Source organism: Myotis nattereri (assembly GCF_964212035.1).
Source record: "Myotis nattereri genome assembly, chromosome: 16".
Taxonomy (NCBI): domain Eukaryota; kingdom Metazoa; phylum Chordata; class Mammalia; order Chiroptera; family Vespertilionidae; genus Myotis; species Myotis nattereri.
Window position 1 is genome coordinate 17,973,059 of NC_138091.1, and position 15,770 is coordinate 17,988,828.

Below are 15,770 nucleotides of genomic sequence, written 5' to 3' on the forward strand. Positions count from 1 at the left end.
TGATGTTGGATTTGGCGCTAATTTAAATGTATTATTATTTCATGTTAAGCAAGTATCTATTTCCACTATACTGAACATTTTTATCTGAAATGGTTATTGAATTTTAGCAAATGTGCTCTTTTTATGAAAGACAGTAACATTATTTTTTCAAAAACTCTACACATTTGAAAGCATTTAAATATTTTAGTTCAACAACTGAAATACAGAAAAGCAATAGCTATAAAACTGTGCAGATGCTAATTTAAACAATAACAGAAAAGTGCTTTAAGTTATAGTATTTAAACTTCACTATTTAAATTTCATTCATTACATTGGTATAATATCTCATCTCAGTATCTACAATTTTGACAAATGCTTGAAAAGTTTTTTGTTCAGAAACAGATGCTGGTCTGACAGAAACACATTTGAAAATATTATTTTTCTGGTCATAGTTTCCAACACACCTATGAACTCGGCCTCTAATCAGTCTTGGAAGTTCACGATCCTGTTTTTGAAAAGATAAATATCAATAGTCATTTATTACTTCATCTAAATTTCAACTGTTTGAAACTATGTGACCAACTAAATATGAATAACCCAAAATGCTATATTCTCTTACCTGATTTAGGGCCCCACTACTGACAAGACCATGACAGCTGGGCATATATGAGTGCCCAGTCACAGAGCAAAGACCTTTACTTGGGTAGGGCTTCTTACAAGCTAGCAAACTGCTACTCCTTAAAACACTGACTGATACTCAATGTAATGGCACATGAATTACTCACTTCTATAAGACTGCCAGAGTTCTAGTTTCAGCAGATGGCAGAAAGGTAGTTCATACCAACTCTCCAAGTACTGGAATAGCGGGATGAAATACTTAAAAATCTCCTCATAGATTTCAGAGAGATACTAAGGCAATGAGGAATTAGTGACGCCATCTGAGAAAGTAGAGGAGTCCAGAATGGGGCCTGATATTTGGGGATGCTTTCCCCTTGAGGTATCTGTCAGTCATAGTCAAGGCTGTGAAGTCTAAGAAACTGAGCAGAGCTTCATAGGGCTAGGGGAAAAAAATTAGAATCAGAGGCTCGTAAGAAAAAGAGATTCTGGTAACCACCCCCATCCCACCCCAGACTTAGGATTGGGAACCAAAAGGGCTATGCCTTAATGGGACTAACAAACCAGAAAAAGATCATCCAGCATCAAAGCCTCTTGATCATGAGTATATTTAAACTATTCTGGGATTGCTTTCACTAAATTGTCATAAAAAGCATTAACTATAAGGAAAGATGTTGATTACTGCTAAAAGACCTATATTAAAGTGAAGAATTTCTGTTCCTCAAAAGCCACCATTAAAAGTTAAAAAGCAAAACATGAAGTATAAGAAAATGTTTGCAATGTACATAATGGACAAAGAACTTGTACCAAGAATAGTATTTTTTAAAATCTCCTATAAATCAATAACAAAAAGACAAATAATTCAATTGAAAAAAACAAAAACATGAGCCCTAGCCGATTTGGCTCAGTAGAGCACCACCTGCAGACCAAAGGGTCCCTGGGTTCAATTCTAGTCAAGGGCAGACTCCTCCCTGGCCTGGGCCCTGGTCAGGGCACATGCAGGAGGCAACCAATCAATGTGTTTCTCTCACACTGATGCTTATCTGTCTTTCCCTCTCTCACCCACACTCCCTAAATATCAATGGAAAAATATCCTCGGGTGAAGATTAACAACTAAAGAAAAGGAAGGAAAGCGAAGAGAACAGGGAACAGGGAACAGGGAACAGGGAACAGGGAACAGGGAACAGGGAACAGGGAACAGGGAACAGGGAAAGGAAAGGAAAGGAAAGGAAAGGAAAGGAAAGGAAAGGAAAGGAAAGGAAAGGAAAGAAAGAATATGAGGCCTGAACAGGCTTTACAAAAGAAGGTATCTAAATGGCCAGTAAGTATATAAGATGCTCAACTTCATTAGTCACTGGGGACTGTAGAGAAATGAGGTAGCACTAAACACTCACTAGATCAGCTAAAATAAAGAAGAGTGGCATACTAAATGTTGAAAAGAATGAAAGAAACTACACTCACCTTTACTGATTGTAAGTGTGTAAATTGGCACAACCCTTTGGAAAATTCTTTAGCAGTAACTACTGTATTAGACCATACACATGCACTATGATGCAGCAATTTTACTCCTAGGTATATACCCAACAGAAATGCATGCATATGCACAAGAGACATATACAAAAATGTTCATAGAGCATTACTCATAATAGCAAGAAATCTGGAAATAATCCAGATGCCAATCAATAGTAGGATGGTAAATTAAACCATGGTATATTCAGACAACAGAAAATTGTACATATAAATATAAATAAATGAACTATAGCTACATACAAAAATAAAGATGAATCTTACATTGTGTTCAGTGAAAGAAATCAGACATAAAAGAAAACATACCAGGTGATACCTTTTATATAAAGCTTTAATAGAGGCAGAATTATGACATTAAAAGTTAGGAGACAGGATGTAGTGAAGGGGAGGAAGCACAAGGATGCATGGAGTAATAACAATGTTCTATTTCTTAACCTGGTAATATTCACTTTGTGCTACGTCACAGAATTGTACAGTTATGAGTTGTGCACTTTGTTGTATAAAGACTTTCATTTTAAAAAGTCTTAAGACTAGAAAATAATAAACACTCAAGAGATTCTAGAAATTAATAACCTGACAATTACTTTTTCTTGATCATCTACTATCTGTCAGAAATGCTATATATTCATGTGTTATTATCTAAGCTCCAAAACAACTTTTCAAAGTAAAAACTAGTCTCCTCACTTTACAAATAAAATAACTGAAGCTCAGAAAGTTTAAGTAGCTTAGTAAACAGTGGAATAAAAACTAGAATCCAGGTCTGATTTCAGAATTACAGTCAATTTCAGAATTAATGCCAAACTCACAAAGTATGTAAGTCATATAAGGCCTCCAGACTTCCTCTGTCACCCCATTCTTCATCACCAAGCCTCTTCCTTATATCCCGCCCACTCTTTGCCTTCCCCCAACCTCAGGACTACTACCTTAACCCCCATCACTTACGAAATCTACACTCTGATAACTATAAACTACTTGCAGTTTCCTATACAATCCAGGCTCTCTCTTAGCTTCTTGTCTTTGAATGTGCTGCTCTCTCAATTTAGCGTGCTTTCCTCCCTACCTCTCCTTTGCCCAAACACACTTTGGTTATTTAGTCCTTAAATATATAAAATAAGGTTACTACATTCTTTTAATCATTTGCTGATCTTCCTATCCACTTTTATAGCACCCTGCACATATCTCTAGCATACCATTTATCATACCACAATGTAACATTTATATAACCGTCTTTTACTGAGATTACCATCTCTTCGAAAGAGCCATTTACCATTCATATTCCAATTTGTATCTGTTGCATCAAGCACAGGGCCAGGCACACAGTAGGCTCTCCACATTAGTTAAACAAATAATTTTAAAATCATAACTAAAACCAAACAAAATGTTGAAAGTACAATTAAAGTGTTAACATCATTTCTACTACAATGGAATTACAGTCTACATTTGTATGTTTTGTTGGCATAGGCTTTGCAAAGAATACTTAGACAAATACTCACTATTTCATAAAATACACAAGGTAAAGTATTTTTCCCATCTCTCATAAGAAAAGTCTTTGAATAATATGGTCCAGGTGTAACAGCTGAATCGAGAATACCTAAGTAACATTAAAAAAGGTTAGGGGGGAATCATTAATGGTAAATGCAAATAAGATTTAACAAAGAGAAGTTGATATTTAAATAACTATTCCCATACCAACGCTCTCATAGTTTTATTTATACAATAATGAAGAAGACATTTAAAGAGGAAAAGATATTTCTGAAACTGTTTTATACTAACGGAAAGAAAATTTCTGGCCTTCTCCAACTAAGGAACACTTCATATGCCAAAGTTCATGCAACTGACAATGGCTGGCCATCTGAACCTTTTTCTTAGAATGTAGTCTATAGAATGGTTAAATCCCCAGATCAGTCTATTACATAATAATAATGAAATACACACATATAACTAATAAGCATGGTGGTTTAATGAAAAAAAATAAACATTGAATTAAAATCAAAAGGCATGCATTTGAGTCCCAGTTCTTCCGCGTACTAAATTGAGAAAATTGTTTTAAACTCTTTCAAATCTGTCTCACCTATAAAATGCAAATAATTATGTTTATCTCAAGAAAGTATCAAATGAGAGGATTTTTCCTTTAACAGCCACCTACTGAAAACTGATAATGAACATTTGTTATTTTGAGGTCAGCCTCCATTTCCCCTATTAATACCTAGATTTTCCTTAGAAAACCTCGCCTATGCCATTCTTAGCCATATAATTTGAATTGAATTTGTCCCCAACCCCAAATGCAGGAGTGAGCTGAGATGGACTTAAACCAATTAGTTTGTCCCATTCCCCAGCTTCAGACCACAGACAGGGTTTAGGTGATGGACTTGTTACCAGTCAGAAAATTATATGCAGGAGGTCATTTGCTAGCCTCTGGAAAAGACCAACCAAAAGAAATCATTGAAGAATGTGGCACTGTGGTATAAGGATGGGTGGTATAAACAACTTTGATAAGCAACTTAATGCCAAAAGGAAAGAGTCAGAAGCTGCTGAACAGGCCACAGTTGGAGCTCCAAGATAAAGAAAGTATTGTGGCAGGACAGAAAATGGCTAAATCCAAAAACATAATGCTGGCTGAAAATGCAAGCTGTGTATTTTAAAACACAAAACTCAATTAAAAGTCCACATAAATTTATGAAATCAGATGTATATAGTAATATTACAAAAGCATGGACAGGAAAGATACTACAGTGATTATCTCTAGAGAAGAAAAATGGACAGGAGTTTGACATCTATAACGTGGGAATATGGGTATTCTCTATATTTTTCTGTATGTTTAGAATATTTCATAATTTAAATTAAATATTTATTTTACTTAAACTATTGAAAGAAGTCTGTTCTGAATCTCTTTTACTTGTTTATCTCTTCATTCTAGTAAAATCAAATTCCAGAAACACTCTATTAAACTCTTCCACTTTTAAATATTAATTTAGAAAACATTAATTATAGGGTGTTCATATCAGTAAAGGGTCTTTACAAATGTTCTTTCAGAGTAGGTAAAATATGATTGAATTTATACACAAAATTACTACTGAATTTAGTCAAGTATAGTAGAAATAACACTAGATTGAGAATAAAGAACTTAGATCCATTTTTGCTGCTGACTAGCTTTGTGATTTCAGTCAAGTCTATTTTATTTGCCCCATTTCCTCACAAACTTCAAGAGTTGAGTTAGATTACTTGTAATAATCTTTTCAGTTTTAACATTATGAATCAGAAGAATACTGCATAAATAATCAAATACATCAAGTCACAAATCAATGACAGATCCAGGAACTAAAAAAAATCCTAATTAACTAATATATCCTTTTGCAAAATTTTTTTTCTTTAAGATCTCCTAGGTATTCCTATTGACATTGAACACTATTATCTAATAGTACTACGTAAGTATTTTTGAAGTATTATACCTACCCAATATTTCAAAAAGAAGTACAGTTTTGGGGGCATGTTCACGCCAGTACTTCATGCTTTCAATAACTGCTGATACAACTCTTAAAGAATTATCTTTTTCCTTAAGCTTTAACTGATACAGTGAGGCATCCTTTTGAAAACATAAAATGATAGTATTAGAAAAACAGTCAAATTTCCATCATACTCTTTCACTTTCTTTGTAAGGCTTCTAGGTGTTTATAACAGGCACATGTGTAAAATATGTAAGAGAACTATTGAAAATTTTAGTGGTTACTCCCATAAATTAAAGGCATCATTAGCACTTTATAGGAGGAGAAACTAGGATACACTTGGAGGCAAGAAGAAAATTATTTCTATGGCCATCCATTGGTTCATTCATTTGTTGAATATTTTTTTAAATGTCATGTACCAAACCTGTAATAAATATAGGTGAAAAGAACACAATTCTTTTCCTTAATGTTCTCATCCTCTAGGAGGGGAATCACTCATTCATTCGCTCACTCAAAAAGTACATATTGGTACCTACTATGTGCCAAACATAGCTAATGAGGAAACAACAGTGAACAAAACAGACAAGATATACCCTCATAAATTTTGACATCCAGTGGGGAATTCAGAAACTAAACAATAAATATATAATAGAATGTTAGGAATTTATATATCTTATACATTTGAAAAACAGGATAAAAGGCTAAAGAGAGACAGATAATTATTTTAAATAGGTTGTTGAGTAAGGACTATGGGAATAGAAAGTGTAAAAGGCCCTGAGATGGAATGTGTTTGACATTTTTAAAGATCAACTAAGAATACAATGTGTTAAGATACTAATTTTTAGGGGGTGGTGGTGGCACTTTCCTTTGTGAAGGCAAGGCATATCTAAGAACACGTGATGGGACATTGTTTTCCAACTATAATTACCTTTCCTCCCTCTCCCCCTCTTAACTAAGGTATGAATGTCTCCTATAGAGGAATATTGCCATAATGAGCCACTTTTATTAAGGTCACTACGTTGTATCATTCTTATGGATAAGGAAACCTAAGGGTGGGAACCACTATGAAACATGCTATTTTAGTCAGATTACCAGGAAGGAAAAAGAATTTACCTCAGATGAAAAGACTGCTTACAGACATGTGGGCAGAACTAATCTAAGGCACTTACGCACTCAAAAACTAACAACAATACAAAACTCCTACCACTCAGGCTGAAAGGACAAGGGGAGGAAATGAAATTACCAAACCTGTGGAAGCTAGACTCTTGAAGGGACTATATGATGCTGGGACACAGCTACTGCCTGTGACACTACATTTAAGCAGGGAGGGCATAGAAAAACCCAACCTCTCTCCTCACCCTTTGATGTCCTGCCAGTGACTCCCACTGGCTGACCCCTAACAGAAGTCAGCTAAGGGATCCTAAGATGATGCACTATGTAGTACAATTCGGCTTTCCAGAGGACAGAAGGTAAACAATCCACTGGGCCAGGGGACAGAGAGGGAAGACAGCAAACCTGCTATATAGTATAGACATTTGCAAAGAACAATAACAGCAAAGAATGGAAACAGGAAGTAAGGCTGAAGGAAGTACAAATATAGGAAGAACATAAGCCAAAGCAGAGTCATATTATCATGTATATCATGTTTAGAGAATTACGAATATCTGAAAATGGCAAGTGCATTACAGAATTAGTGGAATCTGAAACATGAGGTTAGAGGTAAAATAAAACCAGATTATAGAGCAAAGGTCAGCAAACTATAGCTTGTAGTCCATATCTAACCTGAGTTTTTCTAAATTTTTATTGGAACATGCCACACTCATCCATTTATGTATTGTCTATGGCTGTTTTTAAGCTATAATGGCAGAGCTGAGTGGTACAGCTGAGCAGTTGCAAGAGAGACCATGCGGCTCATAAACAAACAATACTGTATTTACCCTCTGGTCCTTTAAAGAAAAAGTTTGCTGACCCTTGTTACTTTGACTGACATATGAAGAGCTTGGAGAACTTCTGAAAGCAATGAATAAACTGCCATCGTCTCAATTATTAGTAAACAGCGAAATTCAGAACCCAGTAGGACACTCTAAAGCAACTATGAAAAGGAACAGCCGTTCACAACCTCTACAGAAATATTTTAGAAACATTCATTCACTCCAATTGACCTGCATGCCATGAGATTGACTTCAAATGTTCCTATCTCTAGTTTTCTAAATACTTATTTATCTCATATTTTGCATGTAAATACAAAAATGTAAATAATTCATACTTTAACATTTACCTTGAGAGCGTTTTCTTCTGGAATATCACCTAATGTTTTTTTCTTGAACTGATTTTGTTGGATACTGGGCTTAAATGCCTGTACTGTACTGTTTTTTCCTAGACCTCTCATTGTGGAGCCAGGTGTTTTTGAAGAGTGTGCTTGTCCGAGTACTTCACATTCTCCTTGGTGAGGTAAGTTAGGAGGCTGAGATACTCTTAGCTGTTTCTGTTGTTGCACTCCCAAACTCACTGGAGAAAAATTTATTCCATCATTTGCCGCTAGGTTTGTTCTTTTGCATTGAGGCCTAAAATCACTTCTCTCCCAAGTTTTGAAGCTGGTATTTTTGTTGCCATCTCTGTAGCTGTAATGGGGGGGGGGGGGGGGGTGGTGTTTAATTAGTATTAGTTTTTGTTTCCATTTACATTTTCTTAATTTAAAAATTAATACGTAATTCTTATTTCTGAACTAAAGGACCAACAAATCTGTGCACCAGTGGGGTCCCTCAGCCTGGCTGATGGGGGAGAGGAGGCCAGCGGCCGGCTGGGGAGGGACTGCGGGAGAGCTCCAGGGCATGTCCAGCCCATCTCGCCCAGTCCAGATGGGCCGGACCCCAGCAGCAAGCTAACCTACAGGTCAAAGCATCTGCCCTCTGGTGTCCAGTGCATGTCATAGTGAGTGGTCAAATGGTCGAACGAACTGTCAGACATTTAGCATAGGCTTTTATTATACAGGATAATTTTCCTGGAAATGTCACAAGAGGGCAAATAATACAACTCATCTCTTTTATGAAAATAATTTGTAACCAGATATAAATACAAATTGTATGAGATCTGAAGTTTGTATACTTTGGGGAGCCTTCTTAAGAAAAATAAATACAAAATTAGGTATGAAAATAATGAGAAAATAAATAAAAAATAATTTCAAAATTTTAAAAGGTGATAAAAACCACAAACATCACTATATTCAGGGAAAATATTATTAGTATTATGATTAATTACCTGATATACCTCAATAAGACATTTTTCGTACACTGAGCACCTCTTCATATAATAGCAATTTTATTTTCAAGAAAAGAACAAAAATAATTTTGTCTTCTCTCTCTATGGCTGTGGAAATTACTTTTATTATTCATAGTTTAGAAAAGTTTCTTTCAGCTTCACAATTCCTTACTGGTAATAGTACATCTGCAACTTCCTCCAACATTTTTGCTCAGGAGGTACTCCTAGCCTGGACAAGCCCGCTTCAGTAGCCAATCCAGCCTAGCCAGATCCTCAGTATCCCAACTAGACCATGAGGCCTAAGTTGTAGTGGCTCCTGAGCAGGGCAGGGAGCAGTGTCCCACTCAGATTCTTCTCTTCAGAGACAAAGATAGGGTCCGAGAGGTCAATACGATCCCCCAAAACAGGCTGTTGTTGGGGGTAGATGGATGTGAAGGTAAAGCCTAGTAGATTCTGAACCTAAACATAGAACCAGTTAAAAGATCTTCAGCAGGTTATGAACTGCCTAGTTGAGTTTTCAAATGTTTTCTGTTCCTGGATTTTCTGTTGTTTTATTCCAACTGTCTGACAAATTACCTATTATTTCAAACTGGATTATCTAATATTGGGTGACTGCCCAGATTACAATCTATTACCTAATTCTCAGTCTAATGCCTATCACAATAGACTTTCTCCTAGCACCTGCAGCTGAAACTAGGCCTCCAAAAACCATCTCAAAACTATTAATAGGCCTAGTTTCAAGCCCTAGTCCTGAAGAAAGTAACTGAATGGTCCTGAGGAAATTAGCATAATAATAAAATAAAAACTCATTTTTTAAAAGTGAAAATATTGTTTTGATGTATTTATTAACAACTTTATTAAGTTTCCCCTTTTTAAAAATATATCTTTAATAACAGTCAGGGTAATATTAACTTCATAAGGTTGTTGTCAGAATTAAAATAGCATATCAAAGCACTAAATAATTACTAATATATATGTTTGATGCTCTTTTTCCAATACTTTGTTCCCCAAATTATTTCCAATATTAATACAGTTATTTCTGACTCTGCCTTTTTTCAATTAGATCACTAATAATCTATAAAAAAATCATAAACTCACAGTGATCAATATTGGCAGAAATTTCATTAAAACATGAAGAAATCTTTGGAAATATAATCACTGCCAAATTTACCTGAAGTCTTTTAACTTCTTTTATAAAATGTAACTAATATTGCTATAGTTGTTGTTAAGCAGAGAAATTTCCTAAATGTAATTCTGTCTAAGAAAGAAGGAAGACATAAAGAAGAGAGGGAGAGAGGGGGAGGAGAAGGAATAGAAAAAGAAAGAAATCTTAAGTAGACTCACCTCCAACCACTCTTGCTCCTTTCAGTGTTTGGTTCAATAGACTTAGACACAGAATCTTGACTTCTCAAGGGATGAGAAACTGAATGTGGTATTTGCCTTTCAAGGAAACATATCTTATTAAATATTAATAGTTTGTTTCCAAATTTAAAAATGTAAAATATACATAGAAGAATAACATCAATCAGTAACAGACACACATTCATTGATGTATGTTTCCACATACCCTGTGTTGATTGTTTTCGTTAAAGGAGGCAACTCTGGATTCATTGCTTCCCAGGCCCAATCTCAAAAGATACAAAAGAAAGAAAAGTAAAGTAGGTAGCATTTAAAAATAATAATTATTTCATACTTATTTGACGGTTGAAAGCTTGAAGAAAAGAACTTAAAGATATGGACTTGTTGTTCAACAGCACTTTGTTGAGGAATCTCTCACAGCATGCCTTACTAATTTTTATAGATATCATCTACCCACTGTGTTTCATGCAAAGGTAATAGGTTTATCTGTATCTTTTCCGCAATCAATCTCAGTATAGTACCTTGTACTGTGTAACATGAATTCAATGTAATCAATGTTTCTTAAACTTTTTTATTCCAATCCACCACAAGAAATACATCATAGCTCAGAACATACTTATGTGTGGTGTGCATGTGTGGATATTGGGCAGGGGGAGGAAAAACATAAAATTTCACCAATTCTTATTCTTACTATGTGTGATACAGTCTGGTATTTCCTATTCTACTCTACTCTCTTCTATTTTTTTTTTAAAAGATTGATTGTTTCCCAACCTATCTTCCAAAATTTCAAAAACACTGATCTAGTCCTCTCTCTCACCCAGTATAAGAATTTCATCTCTCTGACAGTTATCCTGATCAGAGCCTGTAGAGTTCAGTATTTTAGGAGGATACAAATTTCTCTATGGAACAGCTCAAATTTTTGTTAATATATAAGGTCAACATTATGCTACTTATAAAAATATTTTAACGGGTGGAGAATTTTTTATTTTTTGTTTTTGTTAATCCTCACACGAGGATATTTTTTCATTAAATTTTAGAGAGAATGGAAGGGAGGGGGAGAGACAGAAGCATCGATGTGAGAGAGACACATCTATGGTTGCCTCCCACACAAACCCTGATTGGGGCTGGGGATCGAGCCTGCAACCAAGGTACATGCCTTTCACCAGGAATTGAACCTGAGAGCCCTCAGTCTGCAGGCCAAGTCTCTACCTGCTAAGCCAAAATTTTTTAAATGGCAGAGTCTTAATTTTTTAAATGGCAGAGAATAACCAGACAAATACCCATTTATGCATATTCATGTGAATATTTTATCGATAAAAATGGGAAAATATGAAATCCGTACTTCAAATTCCTCAAGTGTGGAAGAATATAAATTTAGAAGTAGATTAAGGTCTATGGTTGAACAGTGGATAAAATTAACAATACAAGTATGGAGAAAGAGACTGATTGATTGATTTTAAAATTCTAATTGCATAAAGAGTCTATTATTTTTTAAGAAAAATGTAAGCGTATATAATCATCATGCACCAAATATATTTCAGAATGTCTTTCTGTCCGTGCCTTCTTTCTGAAGATAAGTAAAATGTCAGTAAAGTTTAAGACCTCCCAGGGTCTAGAATTTGAAACAAGAGATACAGAAGGAGATCAATATGGGCTCTGAAAACTAGACTTAAAAGGTTATGTTAATTCTTAGCAAAGGCAATTTAGTTAACGTACTTGTTGAAACTATAGGAAGCCAACAAAATAAAGATAAAAATGCTATAGGAGAAAAAAAGACTGAGGCTAAACACTAGAAATTCCTGGGCTTCTACCCTTCCTAAGGTCTTCTACCCTTCCTGTGTTCCCACGCACGCTTTATTCTTGAGGCAACTTGAGTTTCTTCATTCTTTAGCACCAAACGTCTAAAGCAGCAGTCGCCAAAGCTTGGACCTCACGGACCACAGTTGCCGACTGCTGATCTAAACCACAATATCCATGTGTATCATGAAAAAGAAAATTATTTACAATATAGGTTACCACTTCATTAAAAGAAAGGCTCCAGATCTTAGATACTCTATTTAAAATTCTAAGCCACCCTTATAGACAAGGAAACTCAAACTACTGTACTGGAATGCTCAGAAAGAGTCAAGTAATCCCTATATTTGGATAATGGAAAGAAGAAAAACGTAAAATAGAAATGGTAATTTTCTGTAATCTTAGTTCTTATTTTCTAAAAGTTTGCAACTTATTTTCTTACCTGTTGGTAGAGGAGGGAAATCATAACTGTCAGAAGTAGTACTGATACCGGGATCATTTTTAAGTGGATTGGAAGTTAATGGCTGTCTAGTCCTCTTTTTCTGATTGAACAAAGGTACAGGCAAGCAGCCTAAATTAAATGTTCCAATAAATTAGTATATATTAGGAAAATAGATCTAGTCATAGAATAATTTGTCTACTGCTATATGTTAATTGTATATTTATTATAAACATATTTTATAGCTTTGACTGATTCTTACATTCTTTTTAAGATCCTAAATAGCCTCATTTGTTTCTCTAAAATCTTCTTTTTTAACATTTTATTTTCAAGTGCAGCTTACATTCAACTTTATTAGTTTCAGGTGTCAGTGTGCAGCACAGTGGTTAGACAATCATATTTTTTATCCAGTAATCCTCCTGCTATTTCAAGTGCCCACCTGGCACCATACATAGTAATTATTATTGACTATATTCTCTATACTGTACTTTCCATCCCTGTGACTGTTTTCTTAATCCCTTCACCTTTTTACCTGGTTCCCCCAAAATCCCTTTCCTCTGGTAACCATCAGTCTGTTGTCTGAATCTAGGAGTCTGTTTCTATTTTGTAAAAACTCCTTTCTTGTTCTAGGTCAGTGGCTGGCAAACTGCGGCTCGCGAGCCACATGCGGCTCTTTGGCCCCGTGATTGTGGATCTTCCACAAAATACCGCATGCAGGCGCACATATACAGTGCGATTGGAACTTCGTGGCCCATGCGCAGAAGTCGGTTTTTGTGGAAGAGCCACACTCAAGGGGCCAAAGAGCCGCAAGTGGCTCGCGAGCCGCAGTTTGCCGACCACTGTTCTAGGTTACCACTGCCTTATTTCCTCTTGTTTGGAAGTAATTCCCATCTCATCCCGCCCCCCCTCCCCACCCCAACACTTTCCAAATCTACTTTTTTTTTACTTATTTCCCACCTATGCTTGCCTATTACCATATCAACTAGAGGGGACCCTTCAAGTACAAAAGGGGTAAAGGAGAACCAGACATTGACCCATGTTTTCAAAAACCCTAACCACTCTTTGGACTATGGTAGCATACCCTTTAGTGCCATGGTTCTCAAACTTTAGTTTGACTAAGATTTCACTGTAATTATGCTTAACATGCCAGTTCCTAGACCCTACTCCCATAGGTTTTATTTCAATAGAAACTCTGAAATTTTAACAAGCACTCCAGGTATCTGGGATGCATATTTTCTGTGGATCGTGTTGACAATGCATTAGAGTGATAATATCCAATCCAAATGAGAACAAACACTACCCCCACACCCTCCAGATAAAAGACCTGGGATCTCACGTCAAGCCAAAAGTCAGAATTCATAAACAGTAAAACTAGAAAGGATCTCAGAGGAAAATAGGTCCTAAAAGCTTGCACATTGCCACAGGGGAGAACCTAGATAGAACACAAGCTTCCTCAGTCTCAATTTACACATCTTGCCTCCGTACCATACTCTAGCTCAGTGGTTCTCATCCTTCCTAATGCCGTGACCCTTTAATACAGCTCCTCATGTTGTGTGACCCCAACCATAAAATTATTTTCGTTGTTACTTCATAACTGTAATTTTGCTACTGTCAGGAATTATCATGTAAGTATCTGATATGCCGGATGTATTTTCATTGTTACAAATTGAACATAATGAAAGCATAGTGATTAATCACAAAAACAATATGTAATTATGTGTTTTCCGATGGTCTTAGGTGACCCCTGTGAAAGGGTCGTTTGACCCCCAAAGGGTCGCGACCCACAGGTTGAGAACCGCTGCTCTAGCTGGTCCATCAAAACTTATACTACAGGAGAGTTTATTAAGAAATAAACAGATTCTGTGATAACTGATGAAATGATATGGGCTCTGGCATCAAACTTCCTGAGTTTGAATTAGGACTTCAAAGTAGGGTGGAATTACATACAACTTCAAAGTATAAACTTGGGCAATTTTCTTAAACTCACTGTGCCAACAGGACATACTAACAGGCAGGATAATACAATGATTAAGAGTATGAACTCTAGAGCCGGATTTCAAGGTTCAAATCCTGGTTCTGCCACTTCCTAAGTCACTTTTTAACAACCTCTTTGTGCCTTAGTTTCTCACCTAGAAAGCAAGGATGATAATGCCCATCTCAAAGGATTGGTGTAAGAATTAAATATTTTACTACATATAACTAAATGTCTAGAAATACAGTACATTCAAAATAATTAATAGCTATTATTATCTTCATTGTCCATTCTCATCATTTCCCTGGTTCTCTTCATTCTTATCCTCTAATTAATAAATCAGGAAGCAGAAATAGTAAGGAAAGCTTTTAGGGAGACAGCAGTGCTTCTGGAAATACTTTAAATAAGTCATAAATACAAATAAAAACAGAACTCAAACACATAGGGTTTGTAGGAAGACCACTCATAAACCCAGGGAAGTATGATTTTACTACCACTTCTGCCACTAAATGTTCTCCCTTAAATTATTTTATTTCCTTCGACCTAAATAGTAAAGAAGCTAGACTACATGTTCATTTTTTCAAAAATTCCTCCAAAATGCTCCATCTATAAATTACACAAGCTTTACATAGTATATACAAAATATAGAAAATTTTAAAATAAAAGTTGTTCCTACCAGCTGTACTTCGGGTTGAATTTTCATTTAGGTTTCTCTTCATTTCCGTCAATATCCAAGTCAATCCCTTTGTCTTTAGCACATGAAGTTATTGGACTAAACCTTCAAAGGAAGAGGCTTATAACTCATACCGTGTCAACAACAAAATCAAATTCTTAGCCTAATAATTACTGAAATCAAGGTTTAAAAACTATCGTTTCAAACCTGATCCTGTTAACGCTTTGTGGAGTCTTTCATCTCTGACTGAGAATGAACGACGGGAACCGTTTTCTCGGCTCTCTTCCAAATCAGCGAGGACCAGGGTGACTGTAACCTCGCCTCCTCAGTGAGGCCATGTCACACAAGCCTCTATACGCAACTTTAGAACTCATGACCCACAGAGAGGATAATTCCGGGCCAGGTCTGACAGCAGAACGGGCCACGGCACTGGCCAGCTCTGTGCCTGGAAGGCCGGGAGGCAGCACCGGCCACGGCCCTGGCCGGGCGGGAAGGGACAGGTCTCCTCACAGCACACCATGGCGGTCCCCTCCCCGTCCTGAGCCCGAGCCTCTGGGCTACGTAACCACAAAGACTGCGGCCTCACTTAATACCCAGAATATCCGAAAAGCTGTTCCACTCAGCGTTTCCAGAATTTCAACAAGACAAACACATTTCTCGGCTTGCTTTCTTTTACAACAGAATTTCCGCTATAATTTTTCCCCATATGTA

The 15,770-nt window shown here is 36.2% G+C and overlaps 1 protein-coding gene across 3 annotated transcripts; it reads right to left on the bottom strand.

The window, feature by feature from the left end:
* Positions 1 to 292: 292 nt before the first annotated feature.
* On the bottom strand, positions 293 to 15,105 carry SPATA22 (spermatogenesis associated 22; the record flags this gene model as incomplete). Of its 3 annotated transcripts, none has more annotated exons than XM_081110223.1 (8): positions 293 to 484; positions 3,615 to 3,712; positions 5,575 to 5,704; positions 7,843 to 8,185; positions 10,167 to 10,262; positions 10,390 to 10,450; positions 12,466 to 12,546; positions 15,063 to 15,105. In XM_081110223.1, the coding sequence occupies 8 exons, from the start codon at positions 15,103 to 15,105 to the stop codon at positions 293 to 295; spliced, it is 1,044 nt and encodes a 347-aa protein (XP_080966349.1). The 3 variants fall into 3 exon arrangements, with proteins under 3 accessions (XP_080966349.1, XP_080966348.1, XP_080966350.1); XM_081110222.1 differs by having other exon boundaries at positions 12,418 to 12,546; XM_081110224.1 differs by lacking the exon at positions 12,466 to 12,546.
* Positions 15,106 to 15,770: the final 665 nt, after the last annotated feature.